This window comes from Aspergillus pseudodeflectus (assembly GCF_044049435.1).
Source record: "Aspergillus pseudodeflectus strain CBS 756.74 chromosome Unknown BJX68scaffold_5, whole genome shotgun sequence".
Taxonomy (NCBI): domain Eukaryota; kingdom Fungi; phylum Ascomycota; class Eurotiomycetes; order Eurotiales; family Aspergillaceae; genus Aspergillus; species Aspergillus pseudodeflectus.
In genome coordinates this window covers 792,128-811,517 of record NW_027263781.1, presented here as the reverse complement: position 1 = coordinate 811,517, position 19,390 = coordinate 792,128, and the positions used below count along the sequence as shown (strand labels likewise).

The following is a 19,390-nucleotide window of genomic DNA, read 5'->3' as shown; positions in this document are numbered from 1 at the left end:
GCATCTACTCTACCTCTGAAAGAGTCAATCCAGCTCAGATGTAACCAGTATCTAACCCACCTCATAACTTTATCGAGGGCCGCAACCAAAGCAGGCCAGATGGCCATGCCCAGCTCTCTACTTCTTCTGATGTTGCCTACACAAGTTCCAGCAGGCTTTGCGATGTTATCTCAGTTGTTCTTCCTCTAGGGCAACATCCGCTTTGATCCCCGGCCGGCGTTGTCCGCAGAGCTGATCTACACATTCTCGTCTTCACGACTGGCTAGAATTAGAGCAATAGTAGACGGAGTATGCACTGGACACCCAGTTAACTTTGCGCTTTCTCCGCCTAAGCATCGCCATTGAACGCAGAAAGTCTGATACAGCCTTTGGCCACGCGCGCAGTCACCAGTACCCTCAAGAAATATCCCTTCCCAGCACTCGGTGTGCTCACATACTCGGTACATAAGGTCAGTAAAACATAACGCGGCTCGAATGTAGCACTTAGAAGAGCCTTGTGCAGGTGACAGCTCGGTTTGCGCCGAGGATTGCCACTTGGAGATGTAGCTAGGGTTAGAGTAGAGGTTTACTTGAGGAGTGTTGGATGTACTTGAGTAACTCGTCTCAGAACCAGATTCTTTCAGGCATATTCGTATTTTCCGATTCACTGGTCGCGTTTTGAAATATACTAGAGTACATCACAAGCTTCAACTTCCTCAGCAAGTTGATCCTTTGCTCTGGTTGTGTGTACTTCTGACCATCTAACCCATCACGTGCCTTACCCTGAACTTTCCAGCCTCCCCTGTTACTGTGTCACACACGTGCAACAACAGGCTGGTTTCAATTATTAAACGTGCACCTACCTTGACGTGCCTTCCAGTGTCACCGACGGGCATGAATCACCATGTTGCCCTTTGTAAGAATGTCTAGAAAATTCCGGCGGAGCCAGCCAGTCGCGCATATGTCAATCATGTGTCGAGGTAAGAAAGCCAACCACTGCTACGCAGGGAGAATATCACTAAGGTAAACAACTAGGCAAACCCATCAGCCGCGAGGACCTCTTCAAGTCCACCAACGGCCGCTTCCTCATGAATGAGGAGCACCAGTTTGCCCGGCACTATCGGAAATTCAACCTGGATGCCCTCTGCAACATAGCCGCATCAGCTGGGGGGAGCACATCCCGAATCGCAGCCATAGAGAAGCTCGAAGGCGGGTTTAGTAAGGCTCTCCTCATGACGAAGGAGGATGGAAGTGAACTGGTTGCGAAAATCCCCCTTCGTATTGCTGGCCCGGCGTTCCTCACGACGGCCTCTGAGGTAGGGACTTTGGAGTATAGTGCGTGCGTCCCAGTTATCGCATCCCATCCATAAAGTTGTCAAGCGCTCACGCGCCACATTTTTAGTCAGGAGATACACCGGTATCCCTCTCCCCCGCGTCTTCTCCTGGTCCACTGTTGAATCCAACCCTGTCGGGGCAGAGTACATTATCATGGAAAAAGCGCCTGGGGTGCAGTTATACGAGCGATGGGGCGAGATGAAGAAAATTCAGAAACTCGAGCTGATAAAGCATTTGACCCAGCTGGAAGCTCAGCTGTCGGCTATATCGTTCCCTGCATATGGTGGGCTGTACTTACGTGCAGACGCGGACTCTCTGAGACATCATGATCTTGATGGAAGGCTGGATGAGCAGCAAGCGTTCTGTATTGGACCTTCACCTGACCGGTCTTTTGGCGTTGATGACGGAGTTGCTGGTTTGTCCAGCGAGGATGAGTCGATTGACAATGGGCCTTGTAGGTATTTCAACTGATGTTATCAATGCATACTAATGATTATCCAGGGAACAGCCTATCGGAGTACGGTGTATCGCTAGCCAAACGTGAGCTCTCCCGAATATCAAGACAAAGTCCAGACAATCAGCCAGCCGCTCATCAAGGAACCACCGAGGAACAAGCACGCCTCTTAGAGATGACAGTCACCCTAATGCGAATGCTCGACTCACACCCAATCCTCCAATTCTCACAGCCAACCCTCTGGCACTCAGACCTCCACATGGGAAATATCTTCGTCGCACCGGATAACAACTCTCGAATCACATCCCTCATCGACATCCAATCTCTCTCCATCCTCCCACTATTTTTCCAGGCCCGTTGGCCAGTCTTCCTAAAGCCTCCCCGGGATTACATCAAGGGTCTTGTCCATCCCAAACTCCCCGAAGACTTCGACACCCTAGACGAAGAGGACAAGGCACTCAGTCGACAAAAGTATGATCAAGCCATGCAAGCAAAAGCATACGAGATCCGCACATTCCTCGACAACAGACCCGCGCACAACGCCATGGCCGCTGAGCCCCGCCTCTTCCGAGACCTCTTCACCTACGCCGGTGAAGTCTCTACTTCCAGTACCGGAATCATCCCACTCCGCGAATCCCTCCTCGAAATATCCCAGCACTGGTCCGACCTCGGCTTCCAGGGTGATTGTCCGTACTCATTCACCCCGGACGAGATTGCCGCGCATAAACGGGATTTCGCGGTGTATGAAGAGCGGAATGACCTTCGGCGGCTTGCGCTGGAGGTGTTGGGTACGGATGATGAGGGGTGGATTGCGCCGCAGGTGGATTTTGGGCGGGTGCGAGAGATGAATAAGGAGCTGGTGGAGATGCTTATTGCGCAGTGGGAAGGGGTGACGGAGGAGGAGGTCAAGAGGATGTGGCCGTTTCCGGTGGAATGATGCTGATACTCTGACAGTTATATCGGGCTCCTTGTCAAATGTAGCTTTGGCTCTCCCCTCGACTCTTGATAGGTTGTAATGATATACTCATCTTCACTCAAGTCGTGGGAGTAAGCAAGGCCCTGTGAGGCAAAGGAAAATGTAGTTTTGGTATTAGGGTAGTAGATGGCACTATAAATCTGACTTGGGGATATCGAAAGATACCCAATAGAGTGTTTTTAAGACTACTAGCGGAGCATGCTCTGAAAGGCTAGAAAGCTAGAGAGTGCACCGAATGCTTCTACTCCCACTCTCACCTCAATCCATGTCAGACTCAAAAGCCTAGTAATCACCAAGTGGAGATAAATTTTTGAATAATTAGCCAATCTATCATCCTGTATATCGCGATTAGATACTAAGACTAGCTCAATTATATACAGACATTAGAGCAGAAACGTCGTGGTGCTCGTAACAAGCATATATATACAACGTTGCCAAAAAAGGTCGGAACAAGACAGAACAAAAACTCTCGTCGGCTGGTCAACCAGCTCGGACGGTATAGAACAGAACAGAATCAGAGATAGCCAAACCCAAAATTGAATGTATGATGGAAACCAAGAAGAGGGATAAAACACCGAAAAACACCGGTACCGGTCCCAGGGATATATAGTCTTTCGAATCCAAACCGAGTCAATGTACAGAGTTGAAATGAGAAGAGAAGAGAAATGAAGAGGTATTAATCGAGGTTGGGGTAGGATGGATAAGGTGTTGTATGTAAAAGGGATATCGTTCAGTTGCGGCCGAGAAGGTTCTTGAAGACCTCGCGTTCATTAAGGATGGCGGCTTGGAGACGGCGGGTTTCACGGAGGGCCTCGTCACTATTTGGAATTAGTAAATTATCTCTATGAATCAAGATTCGGATGGAAGTCTAGACTTACCGAGCAGATTGAAGTTCCGCCACATCGATCTGGGCGCGGTTCATGCGGCTGACGACTTCACCCATCTCCCGATCCGCCTGGCGGAGGAGCTTCTCGAGTTCCTTGACTCGTGTGTCGAGGGTCTCGGACTGGACAACCTGGTTCAGAGGCATGCCGTCACCGCTGGTGGTCTTGTCGAGACGCGGGGAGCGGGTGATAAAGGGAGTGCTAGGAGGAATAGGCGAGAGAGCAGCGGGACTGCGGGAGCCGTTCCTCATGCGAAGAAGCTGGGCGTTGTGGCTCTCCTGGATCTGGCGGACTTCGTCTTCGTGACGGACCATTTCGTCCTCGGCGTGTTGCTGGGCATTGAGAAGCGCGTCTTCCATCTCCTTGAGGCGGGCTTGCATTTCGTTGATGCGAATGGCGGACAGCTGCTGATCTTGTTCGCCCTTGCCGATGGCGTCTGCGAGGCGCTTGCGGAGGGCGGTGTTGCTTGCCAGTTGCTGGCGGACGTGCTGTGCGAGCATATCCGTTCGGCTGACAGATTGCGCTAGCTCCTCTGTATCCCCGTGTGGGGAGTGTGCAACGCTGGCTTCCGCGTGCTCGCGGTCTGCCTGCAGTTGCTGGTACGCAGACTCAAGAGACGAAGAGGTAGCGATGACTTCGGCGAATGCATCGCGCTCTCCCTCGATCTCTTCTGGGACGGCGATATCATGTTCTTGTAGAAGAATCCGCAAAGAAGCAGTCTCCTGTTCTGCGCGATCCAGATCCATCTTCAGTCCTGCCAAGCCCTTCTCACACTGCCACTTCTGGTCCAAGGCATCTTCGGCGCGCATTCGCAGGTGATTCACCTCATCACGAAGATTGCGCACCTCACGTTCGTAGCCGATGCGGCGTGGAGAACCGGCCTCCTGAACACGAGCCAACTCCATCTCCATGATTCGGATGCGCTTCTCATTCTGTCGAGATTCATAGGCTTGGCGTTCAAGCAAGCGCTTCAGAGCTCCATGAAGAGCATCACGCTGCGCCTCGGCACCCTCGACCCGGTCCGCCAGGGATTCCCGGGTGTCGCGGTCCTTGGCCGACACTGAGTTAGAGCGAGAAAGGGAACCAGGCCTCGAGGCGTTCGACTTCGGAGGCATGCGGGCCAAAGAGTTTGATCGTGATAGTCCAAACGCGCTTTGTCGTTTCGCCGGCACATTATCTTCTTCTGCGATGGAGGCGAATCGGCTCCCTTGTAGTTGCGAGAGAGCGGCGTTCTCGATTTTCAGAGCTTCCACTTCCTCTTTCAACCGCTGCACTTCCGCTGGATCCGCGAGGGTCTTGCCTTCGCGGAGTAGGTCCCGCTCGGTACGGAGTTGTTCTAGCTCGACCCGCATGGCTGTTAGCAGATCTTCAAAGTTATCCTTGATCTGTCGTTCCTCGGCCAGTTTACGCCGGGTACTATCTAATGCACTTTCCAGTTCGCGCGCTCTAGAGGACAAATCCGAGTTTTCTGTCCTTTCGCGTCGCAGCTGATATCGTTAGCTTTGGCCCTGTCGCTTACAGAAACTGATATCTCACCTGAGTAACCTGCGACTCCAGTATTTGGACATGCGATTCCGACGCAGTCCGGCGAGCTCGCTCTTCCTGCAGCTTCTGGCCAAGGTCGACCCGGAGTTGAGCACGCTCCTGCTCCGCGGCCCGCTTATACTTTTCTATATCTTCAACCCGCCCACCCGATTCATACGCATATCGAATGGAACTAGTTCCCGAATCCGAGAAATAATCACTAGTACGCCGGTTCGGAGCATCCGAAGGCATTTCTGATTGCAGTCTCTCCACCAAGTCTTCCAATTCCATTTCCCGCCGAATCGAGCCCGCCAGCTCCGAGCTGATTTCCCGCAGCTCATTTTCTAATTCCGCCACCAGGGCGGAGGGGGCGGTTTCTAGCAGACTCGCGCTACTGAGGGAGCCATTGCGTACGGGGTAGTTCCCGTTGGGTCTGGCCGTTGGATCGAAAGGTATTGATGTAGATGGCGTAATGGAATATGAGGTACTAGGTATTGAAGGCGGCATTGGTGATGGCAGTGGAGATCGACCAGTGTCTGAAATTTCCGTACTTGAAGACTCGGCACCAGGGGATGTAGTGGTGGCCCTCCAGCCAAAGAAAGAGCTGATCTTGTTCCCAGGTGTTTTCGGTTGCCGAGGGTCGTTCACAGGGAAGGACATGCTCCGAGCACTGGAGTCGATGTGCAAGGGTGGTGGACGGTTTGTTGGAGGGTGTAAGGCCATAGTTCTGGGGCGTTTGTGGTGTGTGGAGGAGGTAGGAGAGGGAAGGACGGGAATGAACGGTTCGCTGACGAGACGGCTATGCACGGGCGTCCCATTCGTAAACTGCGATTTATATAGATGAGTTATATCGTCGTCGCTATCGTCGCTATCGTCTCCGTCTCCATTCACAGCAGAGGCGGAGGTATCTATACGGAGCGGAGTTCTGAGAGGACTTCCCCGGGGAAACCTAAAGACGGACGACCGAATGGTATTAGTCCTGCAACTCCCGAGAATGACAATCATGCGAAGGCTCAGTAGAAAGGACGGACAGGGAGGGAATGAGGGGAGTAATAGGGAAGGGGGAGGGGATCGAGAGTCGGGAGTAGTACAGGGGGTGGAGAGGAAAGTAGGGCTGCGCTATCATGCCACACGGTGTACATACCTATCAAAGTTCCTGCGAGCGAAGAGCGGCGGGTCCCCATGCACAGGGGAGGTCGCAGCAGCGGGATTGTATACAGAAGAGGAGGAGTGATGCGAATATGAGCTCTCCCCAGAGTATCGAGAAAGAGAGACAGGGGAGTGAAGAGAAGAAGAACGAGGCGGAGGTCCCGCTGGGGAGAAGGGGGGATTGGAGGGGATGGAGGAACGAGAGGAACCGGATTGCCCAGATCGACGCGAGTAGTGAGTTGGGATCACAGGAGAGGCCGTGGGCGGCAGTGGTTTCCTGCGCACGAGAGCAGCATCGGTCTTGGAAGACTTGGGCGAGGGAGGATGGCCAGGGTCAGTAGTGGCTTCAGATTGATGGAGTTGATAGGCGCCCGTTGCGACAGTGGAAGAAGCCCGGGCGCCAGGCGCAGGCGGAGAGTCCCAGGCAGGGCCCATGATTCGCAGAATCGAAAATTAGTCGCAATATACAAGGCGATAAAAATAAGACAAGATGATAATCATGAGAGAGGAAACGGAAATGGAAAGGATGCGAAGGGATGGGCAAGAGAGAGTTTGGTCGCCGAACCCTGAGCAGACGGCGCTATCAGGCGAAAAAAGAGACGCTGGCATGGATAGGAGAAAAAAAGGGCGGCCGCATCGAATGAGAGGCGAGAAAGGGACAAGGTGGTGGTCAATGGGCTTTGGATCGACAGACCCTCATTGCGACGACAAAGAGCGCAGCGCGGCCAAAGGCGGGCGGGAAAGGAGCTGAAGTGGGCTGAAGAAAGATAGGAGACAGCGGAGAATGGCTGAAAGAGGCAGACACTAAAGAGTCAAGACGGGCGAGCGCGAAAGGAGCTAGAATGCTAAGCAGTCTCTGGAGGGGATTCACTGGATTGACTGGATTCAGGGGGAGGTCAAGGGCGGATGGAGGAGCAGAGCACGGGCCGAGAGAGCAGCATATGGAGAGGGTGGGTCTGCCTGTCGATGGCCTCAACTTAATCGGGAAGAATGAGACAGTCGGTTCTATACAGACGATGTAGCATCCTCGAGGAGAATATTTATGTAGTTTTTCTGATCAGACCATCGCTGCAGCGAGTATCGCATCCCAGATTCTTCAAGATGACAGATGAAGATGTTTGTCCGCACGGGCGCTTAGAGAAGCCACTGCCAGCCACGAACACCTCCCCCACCCGCCAATCCTCAGGGGTAACATTCTTGGCCCAGACAGCCTGACAAGGAGCGCAATCCTGGCCGGCGACTCAGAGCCCAGGTCCGGGTGACTCGGCCTGGCCTTAAGGTGAAACATTCTCCTCCGTTCGAGTCTTGCGAGCACTATCAGCGTCTTGAGTCGGTCTGACTCTTTTCTGCCTGCGGAGGACTCCTCTCCTTCGAAGCTCAGTCGCTAGCGGCAACTTCCCGGCAAGTGCAACGGAGCTGCATGCAGGCTTGGAGCTATCCACGTCCCACAAAAGTCTCGATTAGCGCCACATTCAATAGCTTCAAGAAATCAAGACTCAACTGTCGCTGTGAGAGGTTAAAAATATCCTGGCACTATTACTCAGTAGCGCCTAACCTTGTCCTTGTCGCAGATTCGAGACTATTAATACTCCGACTCACATCATGCAGGTTTGTCATTGTCATAGATATTGTGATCACCCGCTGTGTTGCAATCGAGACGGGAATTGAAGAGGGTCAATGGAGGACCTCGGTAGTCGTCTTTACATACCTAGGCAGTGAGTAGATAGTCGCTAGTCAAGTCGAACAAGTTGTCCAGGGCGTCTGTAGATTGGGATAACCCATGTTCTGCAATGCAGGGAGTTACACACCATCAGCAATAATCATAAATAGTCCAGTTGACCTGTCACCTACCTGGAGAAATAAGCATCAGCCGCCCCCAGTCGTTTACTGATGATGCCACGATGATGTACATTTAAAGTTGGCCTCCATTTTTGATCCTTCTCGTATTCTTCCATTTTGCGGAGTATACATTCCGCCATCGCTGCCACAGGCGTGCATTCTCCGGATCTAGCCGGCTACATTCTTCAATGTTCGGATCTGTCTGAGGAACATGTGTATATCATTATATAAGAATTCAGAAGACCGTATCGCTATTCTCGCTGTCAAATCAACGCCAAACTCAGTATTTACAACCCTGCCGAACCCTTAATCCCAGCACCGCATCAAACGTCCAAACTCATTACCATAACATATACAAGACTTAATACGGGATGAAATCGAATTGCATGCGATCTGTCGACACAGTCAGTGACCATGGCTTCGCACAAACAGGGAGGATAAAGAGATACATACCTAAGAAACGATTCCAACTCTCATTCTCATCAAGCTGATGAGCCCAATACTGCTCCAGGAACTTCAGCGACTGCAGCACGTTGGGCACCCGAATCGTGTCATGCAGCGATGACAGCAGCTTCCGCACACGATCCCGATCCTCGTCCTGTGCCTCGCACCCAGCGATGAACAAGGGTGTCGTGAGCATCGTCCACGGACTGAGACCAGGAGAAGGCCCAATGTGTTCAGAGCACTCAATAATCTTCTTCACGGACCGCTGCACAGACGGTGACGTGGCTGGCAGCCTGCGGAGACGCCGCTCGATCTGTATCAGAGCGCTGTGCTGGAATGCTTCGTTGCAGAGGGTAAAGCGGAGTATGTGGTCGGTTGATAGACCCTCGACGACGCCCGGGTAGAATGTCGGCGGCGCCTCAGCTCCGCGGTCTATCAGCTGTCGGACTGACGACTCCAATTCTGTGACCTCTGCATCGTCTGCCGCTTGATCTGGGGGTGTCTGCCAGGCTGCAGCGCCGATACCGCGGAACACAGCGGACAGACTCACCGTGAAGCCCCAGTAGTCATCGAGGTAGTCTGGCGTTTCCGTAGTTGTGCTGACAGCCTTCGCAATTGTCTGACACTCAATACCACCGATCGGTGGGCCGTTGCCCGTCAATGCCGTCAATGATACGATCGACCGATACCACCGGTCCAGATACCTGCGGAAGCCCTCCGATGAACTCGGTGATGAATCTCCTTTACTCCGAACTGCAACCATCAATGCCTGTGCACCTTCAATATGAGCCCGCCATGAGTTCGGCTGGATAGCGCCGGAATGTATCTCCGCAAGACAAAGCGTCCGTGCTGTCGCCAGCAGCGCATCCGTCCCCCTGGTAGCTGGACTCTGCAGCTCCTTCCGGAAATGCTCTAAGCTCATCGCCATCAACCGCGCGATATCTGGTGCCGACTTCACATTTTCTGATTGATTATGCAGTGCCTCGATATGTATTGCGGAGAGGGCCATGGTTGCATATAGTAATGACGGTGTTTGGAGAGCCATCGGGACGAGCATCCGGCAAATCTCCTGCTGCATGCCGGAGTGACACGCCGTAATCTGTGACGCATCGCTGAGGAAGTGATGTAGGAGGGATTTCTGTTTCGTATCTAGAGAGCTGAACGGATCGACAGATTTCGGCAATGTGATGGTTGCTGTAGCCGGGACGGTCTCGGTAGTAGGTGACGCATTGGCGGTGGTGTAGATGAACTCGCCCGGGGAATATTCTACAGGAAGAAAACCCCAGATTAGATCCGATAAAAGTCAAAAGGACAAATGATGTTAGAAAACTCACCTAATTTCTGCATACAAGACCCGAACCTCGACCTCGAGAACGCTCGACCTCCCCACTGCAACTGCATCGCATACCGACACGGTGTCTCCGCGGTCTTACATCGCCCACATGTCGGCCGTTGCTCGTCACATTTCTGCCGTCGAGATTTACATCGCTTGCACCCGCCGAAGGATCGTGACATTGGGGCGTAAAATTCCGGTGCGAGGTCAACGGAGGTCCTGGAAATTCGTCTGGGCGTGCGCGATTTTTTCTTCTCCCCGCTTCGAGAGTGCCGTTGCCTCGGAGCGCAACCCGTCTCTGATAGCCGGGTATGAGTGTTCGTCAGATACTCGAAAGGTAATAATTTAAAGGAGACAAAAAGGGGAGAAGTCCAGGATTAATACGAGAAGAAACTCTAAAGGAAGCGGGGAAACAGTCGTTGAGCCGTCGTGAACGCTGAGTGGCAATCGTCCGAGATAAGCTGCTGAACCATGGGCGATCTGTATAGCGGCGATCACCGATCCACCACGGTTTGCAGAAACCGCCAATTGGATGCCCACTTTTTTCGCATAGTGAGCGGTTTATCCTGTTGGTGTTTCACGCTGACACTCTGCTTGACGACGCCCTGGCGGCCTCAAGAAAGTCTCAGGTTTCTGTGGCTTGGCATTAACTCTCCGCACAGTGGTACATAGAGGGCCCTCCAGATAGGAACCAATATAGAGGCTCCACGTACAATGTATTCACAGTATATTTATGAGGTAGAAATAAGACGCTGCAAAGATCTAGACAAGCTGGACAAGTACAAAAGATGGAATATACTCAGTGTCGGAGCAGTAGGAATGTACAAAATCAATCATCAAAGGTATAACGGAGCCACTCTCCCACTGCCCGCAAGCTCTCCCATCGTACGGATTCATCCTTGTCAGCCATCAACTCCATCACCCGGGTCTTCAGTCCAAGCTTCTCTAGCTGCGCCCGCCGTTCAGGCAGCTCTTTGACCAGATGCCCAACGTCGTTGCAAGCAATGGCAAGAACCTGCTTGTCGTTCTCCCACGCCTTTGAGATGATCTCGGCCAGTTTCTTTGGGAGAGCACCGTTGGATTCATCCAGAATCCGGCGCGCGTTCTCCTTCCAGAATGTGGGGTTCCTGTGTGGTGGTGACCACCGCAAATGACCCGACTGTAGCTCCGCGGCGTACTGATCAAAGGTTGTTTGTGTTTTGGTGTACTCCTCAAGAATCTCGGACAGATATTTCAGGTCCTCGAGGAGGTCCGGATCGGTCAAGTGTCGGCCCGAGATGTTCGACAGCAGAGCGGGTAAGCGTACAAATACCGCAACCGGGAGGAGGCTAGTGCGGTTGAAGGATAGGAGATTCTTGAGCGTCGCAAGGAGGAGCCGGGTTGTCTTTTCTTTCGGCGACAGGCGTAGGAGGTGTGAGTAAAGTTGAATGATTTCATGGTCGCTGGAGCTGTCAGTAGGATTCATATGATGTCATGCCTTCACACTCACGCTTGCAAGTCCTCCCCGATAAGCTCGCCTTCAAAGCTGAGTTGCCAGAGAACGAGAAGCACTCGATACAGGAGCTGTAGGCCAACGCCACCCGCAATCCCAACATCGGCAGCAGCTCGCGTGCTACCAGCCAGGGTGCTGGAGCTGCTATCCTTCGCACCAGCGGCGGCACGCAAGATCTCAATCAAGGGATCGACCGTCTCCTTTCGCTGCGCCCAGAAGATCTGACGAGCCTTGGAGCTTCGGAGCAACGCCGAAAGCCCTTGTACCCCAATATCTTGTAGCCCACTGTCCTGGTGCTGGGTCAAAGTGGACAGGTAGCTGTAAAGCTGCGGAAGCGCTTCTTCATCCTGCGGGGTCGACTTTGAGGAGGTTGTAATACTCGTCGAGACAAGGTTCGTCAGGAAGGTAGAGGTGAGTAGCGGAATCGGATCCTCGGCATTTGTCGACTGGCGCAATAGAGGTAGGAATGGCTTGTATGGGCTAGGATGAGCGATCAAGGCGGACGAAAGTGAAGGGGCATCTGTAATCAGTCGCAGCATTAGCTTTGTACTCAGTAGTAGTGATGAAATTCTTACCATTAATCAAATCTGCTGCCAGCACCAGAATATACTGTACAATATCGCTCCTCCTTGCGGCCGCCTCCAGGACACTCTTCCCAGCGGAACCTCCTGCCAGCAAGCTCACATAACCCGGGATATCTCCTTCAATTGTCTGACGCCGCTGCTCCTTGCGAACCTTGTCTACCGCTTTGATCTTTTTCAAATGGTCATCTGTGATGTTTCCGGCCCGGACAGCTCCATCCCACGGAATAGGGCGAGCTCGAATGTTGTTCTGTAGGGAGTTGAGGTAGGTCGGGGTCTCTAAAGAAACGGCCGACATGGTTTGTGAACCGTGCATCAGGTTGCGAATGTTATATCGAAAACGCGAGGCGAAAGGGGAGTCTGAGGTCAGGCGGGGGCTGGTGTTTGCAGCTCTGTCGGAGCCAGGTTGACGTCCACAGACCGAATCGGGGAAGACGGGCGCCAAGCCGCGACTCCCGCGCTCGTCCACGCAACCAGTCCAGCATCTCACTTTCTGACAACGTGGAAGCTCCTCTTTCGTACTCTTCTTGCTCTTCTTGTCGCTTGTCGCTTTTGCCTCTTTCATGGATCGTTACTCCGGATCAGTCTCTCGTTTCTACGTCCTTCGGTTTGCGATTGACGCCGGCAATTCGAGACAAGACCGCCTCTTGTTCTCATAGTGGCGCAGGCAGCCTCGTATCAACATTGTTGACTATTTTGCGCAGTCTTAGCCCGCATGCAGAAGGACAGATCTACGAATTCTCTCTGAACCTCCTGACCATCACATTTATTCTGTACGGCAGTTTGGCACCATGTCGCAAAACAGATGGAAAGTCGGGTCTCTTTTTCAGCAGGCCGTCGCAGGTGTGGAGTCGCGATTGGACCAGATGCTGGCCGAGGAAGAAGATGCGAAGCGGCAACAGGCGAAACCGGCACCAGCGCACTCGAGATCGAACTCGCTATCTAGCAGTATGTTGATCGATAGCAATCAAGTGTACGAGACCCTGTCGCTGACAATGTCCAGACGTTTCCCGCAGTTCGTCGAGCGCAAAGAAGAACGATCGGCTCCAAGAACGCCTAGCTCGTGCGATGGCAAAGTCCAATAGCCCTAACAACGCTCCTTCTTTGTCTTCGCCCGCTGGTATTTCTCCTGTTACAAGTCCAGTCCCGAGCAGTGACACACGCACAAGTATGGACATTGAGGCGAGTTTGGACTCTCTCTCCAAGGATACAACGTCGCCTCCAGAGACATCTTCAAGTCCGCCGGCGGTCGCGGAGGCAAGGCCGAGCCATGACTCCTCCAGGTCTGCGCGCGATTCTATTGAGGTTACGGGACCAACCACGAACGGGAAGGATAGCCCTAGTCCGGCGGCAGCTGTAGAAACCAAAGAGGACCAAGCAGATCTTTCAGCTATACCAGCAGAACCTACCATCACTGTTACTGATTCCCAGGATGAGAGCGCCAAGACTCCGTCTAATGACGAGGAAGCAGTGAACGAACCACCAGAGATGGGAAAGAGTGCCGCCGAATCTCCATCACAGGAGGAAATCCACGAGTACATTGAGCGTATTGATGCCTTACAATCGAAGCTGAAATATCTGGCCCAAGAAGCTGCCGAATCTGCTCGAAAGGCGGCCGCTACAGCTGAGCCCGGAAGCGCAGAAAAACAAATTCGAGAAAGGGACGAGAAGATTGCACTTTTGCTAGAGGAGGGGCAGAAGCTTTCCAAGACTGAGATGGACCACAGAACCCTGATCAAGAAGCTCCGCCAGCAGATGGCAGAAAATACCAAGGCCCAGACTGAAGCAAAGAAGAAAAACGACCGCTTAGAGAGGGACTTGGCCAACGCTGAAGCCAGAGCCAAACGCGCAGAGGCTGCTGAAAAGAGAGCCACCGGGTCGCTTTCCGTCCAGACGAAGACCGCGCGGGATTTGGAGGCTGTCACAGCTGAGCGGAATGCTCTGAGTCAGACAGTACAAGAGATGAAAGGCCAGCTTGCTCGAGCAAATTCGCGTGCGGATGCAGCGGAAGCAAAAGCCAATTCGGAAGCTCTGGAGCGAGAGAAGCAGCGTGCAGAGCAGCTAGAGGAAAGCCTGTCGAGTGTCAAGATCGAACGCGAGATCAGCGAGGAGAAGTTGAGACGGGAGATAGCTGGTCTCAAGGAGAATATTGAGCAAGAGAAAGAAAGAGCCCGGATACTGGAAACCGAGTTGAAGGGGGAGCAGTCAGTTCTGGAAAGTAAGATGGAGTCACTACGGTCAAGAGCTGAGGAAGCATCATCCGGAGTTACGAGCGATGCACAAGTGAAACTTTTACGACAAATTGAGACTCTACAGACACAATATGCGGTTGCTAGCGAGAATTGGCAAGCTCTTGAGGGCTCTTTGCTCTCGCGGCTGGCGAATGTAGAGAAGGAGCGGGATGAGGTTGCACGCCGTGAGGGAGAAGCGCGGCGAAAGATTCGCGAAGTGGTGAGACATTCTATTCTCTGTTGATGAACGATATGATAACTAACGGAAACAGAACCTCAAAGTAAAGCGACTGGAAGAGGAACTGGAAAGCGCCCAGGACACGCAGCGCGACCTCACAAACCAGCTCGAGGAGCGTGCGCAAGAGCTGCAAACGGCCGAGCAAAAGCTCAAGAAGGCTGCTGACGAGCTCACTGCAGCGCAACACGAAATGGCCGAGCAAAAGGCCATCAGCGATGCAACCTGGACCCAGAAGCTAGAAGAAGAGCGAGCAAAATGGCGCGAGCAAGCCGCTCGTACGCCGAACCCTTTCCGACGTACCGAGTCTCCCGTTTCCTTCCATCGTCCTAGCAATTTGGATGTACTGTCTATGTCCGAGTACCGTCCAACTAGCCGCCGCTCGTCTGCAGTTCCAGGAGCCTCGCCTGACATCGGGACCCCTCCGCGACAGAACTCCCTTCCTGTGTCGACCACACAGAGCATTCTGTCTCCTCCACTTCCTAGTAACGGGCCTATCTCGCCTGTTCCAGAAACACCAAGTATTTTGTTTGAATCGGACGAGTTCTTCAGCGGCTCAGGCACGCCGTCTGCCTTTGGTGGTGCCCCGACTCACTCGAGGGGAATTAATGACATCATCTCGGAATCTACCGTCGGCGCCGGTCCTTCGGTGCAACTAGTCGAGCGAATGAGTGCCACTGTGCGACGACTAGAGAGCGAGCGAGCCGCCTCAAAGGATGAACTCGCACGCATCACCGCTCAACGCGACGAGTCCCGCCAACAAGTGGTCGAGCTGATGCGGGAGGTAGAAGAGAAGAGGAGCTCCGACACACGCGTACAGGAGCTCGAGCAGAAACTCCAGGAGATCGATGCACGATACGAGACAACGCTGGAACTGCTAGGCGAGAAGAGCGAGCAGGTCGAAGAGCTCCAGGCGGATATTGCGGATCTTAAGAAAATCTACCGCGAGTTGGTGGATAGTACGATGAAGTAATTAGCGTATTTTCTCTACGTTTACAGATTTCATGTAGATAGATAGCATTTATGGTGTTCAATACTTCTATTCCATCTACGGATTGTGAATACTTGTGGAAGTCATGATTCATTCTGGTGATATAGGGTATCTGTGGGCGATATTTTTGACCCCTCGATGAGCCTCGTTGGCACCATACGACCTACAGGTCAATGCCCTCCCTCTCCGCAGCCTGCAAAATATACTCGCGAACCTAATACCGAACTCATCAGCACAATCCCTCCCCACAATCCAACGCACCCTCCAAACGAACTAGATCAAAAGCAAAACTCACCTTCGCATCCGGCGCCAAATCCAAGGCCAACTTCCCCTCCCCATCCCTCTTATCCGCCTCTGCCCCCTCCTTCAACAGCGCAACCGCCGCATCCCCATGCCCCTCCGAAACAGCATGGTGCAGCGCCGTCATCCCATCGGCGTCCGTCGCATTCACGGGACTCCGCCCCTCCTTGAGCAGGAGCTGGATGATGGGGGTAGAGCCGATGGCCGCGGCGCGGTGCAGAGCGAGTTGGCCGCGCCGGTCTTTGACGCGGGCGCTGCATTTGTTCGCGAGGAGGGTGCGCACTGTACTGAGGTTTGCTTTTGAGGTTGCGAAGTGCAGCGCGTTCTGCATTGATTAGTATGTATGTAACTACATAGGCGGGGGTCATGGTGTAGGGGACGAGAGGTAGTCTATAGGTATGCGATGTAATGTACCTGGCCAGTTACGCTCTTGACATTGACATCTGCGCCTTTTCGGAGAAGGAGCTCGATGATGGGATCCCCTTCGGCGTTCTTGAGGCTGGCTGCTATCATTAAGGGTGTCCAGCCTGAGCCATCCTATCTCCCATTAGTATTCGCTGCAGAGCCCAGTCTAGATGGGCGGGGAAGACAGAAGAGGGAACATAGGCGTACCTCGACATCAGGATCGAAATTCTTGGTTGAAACAAGGAGCTCGACGATGGGCAGGTGGTTGTATGCTACGGCCCAATGGATGGGGAGACGGTCATCGTCGTCTTTTGTTGTTGCTAGTTTTGGGTTTGCCTAGGTGGTCAACATTGGAGCCTTTGGCGGATCAATGTACATTAACTTTCATACATTTAGAAGTGATTCGGCGATGGGAACTGTTGATAGAGCGTCAGTAAAGGTATATATTGCTTAGAGGGCGGGGTGACGAACTTTTCCCCTCTCGAGCGGCCTCGTGGAGAGGGAACTTTGCGTCTGCTTCGGTGCTCATCTTCAGGAGCTTACAGATTACCTCAATAGACACGGTAAATGTCAAAGGCGATTGATTCTTGAAGAGATGAGGAGTATAAGATTAGGCAGGGCAGGTGACGACAAGAGTTTCAATGGATCTTATACCCGCGGATCCCGTTCTGGTTAGCTTAGCAATGAAGAAATGGAAGTTGATGTTTGAGCTCGAAGACCAGGAACATCAAATAGGCAGAAAACTCTGAGTCTGAATCAGTGATGAATTTCTGGTTAGAAGTATTAATCGTCTAACATTGCCCTCTTAAAGTGGCAGTCCAGAACTGCGGAGCAGCGTTTTGACACCTGAATGACACCTTGACGCCTCAGGCAGCAAACTCCGTCGAAGCTAAAACTTCCGGACATTTGAATGTTCATCGCTTCATCTTTGACACCAACAACCCCTCCCTTCACCACCATAAACCTGGTTCGCCATACTCAGCTGTGAATATAGGATTGCTTTTGATTGACCTTTAAAGAGCGATAGACGCGACTCCAACACGACAGACCGAAGCCGATCAGTGAGCGCGACCCTCATTCCAAGCTCTTCCACCGCACGAGGGCTTTCCCTCCTTAGCCACAATGGATATCATCACATCGACAACTCCAGAACAAGCCGTGCGCATCTCGGCGAAGCGAACCGTCGAGCTTTTCGGCCCCGAATACCTCATGGTCGCGCCCTCGGTCGCCAACGGATCCATTGGCGTTTCCTACCGACGAAAAGCAGAGTACGACGATGTGAAGGAGCTCCCACCAGCTTTAGCCGCGAAACAAGCACAAGCAGCTGCCGCGCGCTCGAAGCGACCTAAGATCAGTGCACAACCGCAGGGACAGGGCGTCGGGGATAGGAGTGGCGCGTCAACGGCTCTCGTACGGAGAGGTCCTGGGCCGAACGCGGCGGGCGCGGGCGCTGCGGGAGAGGAGAAACCAACGAGCTTGATTCAGAGGCCGTCAGCTACGCGACAGCAGCCTCCTGATTGGCATGCGCCATGGAAACTGATGAGGGTGATTTCGGGTCACCTGGGATGGGTGCGGAGTTTGGCGGTGGAACCAAATAACGAGTGGTTTGCGAGTGGTGCTGGTGACCGGACGATCAAGATTTGGAATCTTGCGACAGGTGGTTTAAAGTTGACTCTTACGGGTCACATCTCGACTGTTCGTGGTTTGGCCGTGTCTCCACGACACCCTTATCTATTCTCCTGCGGTGAGGACAAGATGGTCAAGTGCTGGGATTTGGAGACGAACAAGGTCATCCGACACTACCATGGACATTTGAGCGGAGTCTACACACTTGCACTGCACCCCAGGCTCGACTTGCTGGTCACTGGTGGCCGAGACGGTGTCGCCCGCGTCTGGGACATGCGCACCCGAAGCAACGTCCACGTCCTTTCCGGCCACAGCGGTACCGTCGCCGATGTCCAATGCCAAGAAGCAGACCCCCAGGTCATAACCGGCTCCCTCGACGCGACCGTCCGCATGTGGGATCTCGCAGCCGGCAAGACAATGGGCGTCCTCACGCACCACAAAAAGGGCGTCCGCGGGCTCGCCACGCACCCGCGCGAATTCACCTTTGCAAGCGCCAGCACGGGGAGCATCAAGCAATGGAAGTGCCCCGGCGGCGAATTCATGCAGAACTTTGAGGGCCACAACGCCGTCATCAACACCCTCTCCGTCAACGAGGACAACGTCCTCTTCTCCGGCGGCGACAACGGCTCCATGTCCTTCTGGGACTGGAAGACCGGGTACCGCTTCCAGTCTATTGATACCATGGCGCAGCCCGGTTCGCTCGATGCCGAGGCTGGTATCATGGCTTCTACGTTTGACCGCACGGGATTGCGTCTTATTACCGGTGAGGCTGATAAGACGATCAAGGTCTGGAAGCAGGATGAGGACGCTACGCCTGAGACGCACCCGGTGACCTGGGCTCCGACACTCGGGAGACAGAGGTATTAGCTTGCCTGCTTGCTTCTCTTAATCTCGAAAAAAAAAAACATGTTCTTAATAAATAAGGAAATATACCCTTCCCTTCCTGCCTGCCTGTTGGTCTTCGGGTCTGTGATGTGACGGCTCACATACAATGCACATTTGGCGTTTAGCGGTTTTCTTGTTCTTGTTGTGCTGGTTTGGGGGTTTCTGTCTTTTGCTCTGTAGATGAACAGCGCCAGATTCAAAATGGTCACTGAATTCTTGATATATTGAATGTACTACTATGCAGCCAAAACGTGATGATTTGTCTCGCTTAGCCCATTTACCTGAAAGCCACGCTTCGTCAAAATAGATCTTGTAGATGGCGTTCCCCCTGTTTACACAACCCTCCCCGAGACCTGTCAATTTTCGCAACTGATCTTCAGAGAGTCGTGGTAATCAAACTCAAGAGAGATTCAGAATTTTGCATTGTAGTCGACTGTTTATAAACGAATTGATCCACAAAGTCGTTCTGTTTTCAATGTGCTGCTTCTTCGTGGTCACTGATCATCGTAGGACAGTGAGTGGACAGATTCCTGTGCTGGGACACCAGAGTCCGAAGAGTGAGTCGAGGGCGCTGCCAGCGTTTTGAGATCATGTAAGGGAACCGGGCCGATGACATCCCAAGGCCGCTACGGATTGGTAGAGAGGAAGATAGCTTGTAGAACTCATAAAGAGGAGCTGCGTTGAGATGTAGGCACCACAATGAGTCTATGCGTGTGTAGGTGTAGGA

General features: G+C 53.0%; 7 protein-coding genes across 7 annotated transcripts; 3 read left to right on the top strand and 4 right to left on the bottom strand.

Annotated features, from left to right (window-relative positions):
* Nucleotides 1–848: 848 nt before the first annotated feature.
* On the top strand, nt 849–2,705 carry BJX68DRAFT_278252 (uncharacterized protein; the record flags this gene model as incomplete). Its single annotated transcript, XM_071048497.1, has 4 exons — nt 849–959; nt 1,015–1,314; nt 1,382–1,768; nt 1,816–2,705. The coding sequence occupies exons 1-4, from the start codon at nt 884–886 to the stop codon at nt 2,703–2,705; spliced, it is 1,653 nt and encodes a 550-aa protein (XP_070903516.1). The 5' UTR covers nt 849–883.
* Nucleotides 2,706–3,065: 360 nt separating this feature from the next.
* BJX68DRAFT_228444 (uncharacterized protein) lies at nt 3,066–7,298 on the bottom strand. The gene is made up of 4 exons (XM_071038862.1): nt 6,297–7,298; nt 5,165–6,101; nt 3,623–5,115; nt 3,066–3,562 (listed from the first exon to the last, which is right to left on the bottom strand). Exons 1-4 carry the CDS (start codon nt 6,734–6,736, stop codon nt 3,475–3,477), a joined length of 2,958 nt encoding a protein of 985 aa, XP_070903515.1. The 5' UTR covers nt 6,737–7,298; the 3' UTR covers nt 3,066–3,474.
* Nucleotides 7,299–8,339: 1,041 nt separating this feature from the next.
* On the bottom strand, nt 8,340–10,599 carry BJX68DRAFT_228441 (Zn(II)2Cys6 transcription factor). Its single transcript, XM_071038861.1, has 3 exons — nt 9,919–10,599; nt 8,594–9,850; nt 8,340–8,533 (listed from the first exon to the last, which is right to left on the bottom strand). The coding sequence occupies exons 1-3, from the start codon at nt 10,097–10,099 to the stop codon at nt 8,502–8,504; spliced, it is 1,470 nt and encodes a 489-aa protein (XP_070903514.1). The 5' UTR covers nt 10,100–10,599; the 3' UTR covers nt 8,340–8,501.
* On the bottom strand, nt 10,597–12,378 carry BJX68DRAFT_228440 (H(+)-transporting V1 sector ATPase subunit H). The gene is made up of 3 exons (XM_071038860.1): nt 11,985–12,378; nt 11,407–11,929; nt 10,597–11,359 (listed from the first exon to the last, which is right to left on the bottom strand). The coding sequence occupies exons 1-3, from the start codon at nt 12,304–12,306 to the stop codon at nt 10,747–10,749; spliced, it is 1,458 nt and encodes a 485-aa protein (XP_070903513.1). The 5' UTR covers nt 12,307–12,378; the 3' UTR covers nt 10,597–10,746.
* A 117-nt stretch (nt 12,379–12,495) lies between these two features.
* Nucleotides 12,496–15,429, top strand: BJX68DRAFT_278249 (M protein repeat protein; the record flags this gene model as incomplete). The annotated part of the gene is made up of 3 exons (XM_071048496.1): nt 12,496–12,938; nt 12,994–14,441; nt 14,494–15,429. The coding sequence occupies exons 1-3, from the start codon at nt 12,782–12,784 to the stop codon at nt 15,427–15,429; spliced, it is 2,541 nt and encodes an 846-aa protein (XP_070903512.1). The 5' UTR covers nt 12,496–12,781.
* An 89-nt stretch (nt 15,430–15,518) lies between these two features.
* On the bottom strand, nt 15,519–17,045 carry BJX68DRAFT_228435 (ankyrin repeat domain-containing protein). The gene is made up of 5 exons (XM_071038859.1): nt 16,624–17,045; nt 16,543–16,568; nt 16,360–16,488; nt 15,743–16,284; nt 15,519–15,661 (listed from the first exon to the last, which is right to left on the bottom strand). Exons 1-4 carry the CDS (start codon nt 16,679–16,681, stop codon nt 16,138–16,140), a joined length of 360 nt encoding a protein of 119 aa, XP_070903511.1. The 5' UTR covers nt 16,682–17,045; the 3' UTR covers nt 15,519–15,661; nt 15,743–16,137.
* BJX68DRAFT_228432 (WD40 repeat domain-containing protein) lies at nt 17,023–18,913 on the top strand. The gene is made up of 2 exons (XM_071038858.1): nt 17,023–17,119; nt 17,172–18,913. The coding sequence occupies exon 2, from the start codon at nt 17,275–17,277 to the stop codon at nt 18,643–18,645; it is 1,371 nt and encodes a 456-aa protein (XP_070903510.1). The 5' UTR covers nt 17,023–17,119; nt 17,172–17,274; the 3' UTR covers nt 18,646–18,913.
* Nucleotides 18,914–19,390: the final 477 nt, after the last annotated feature.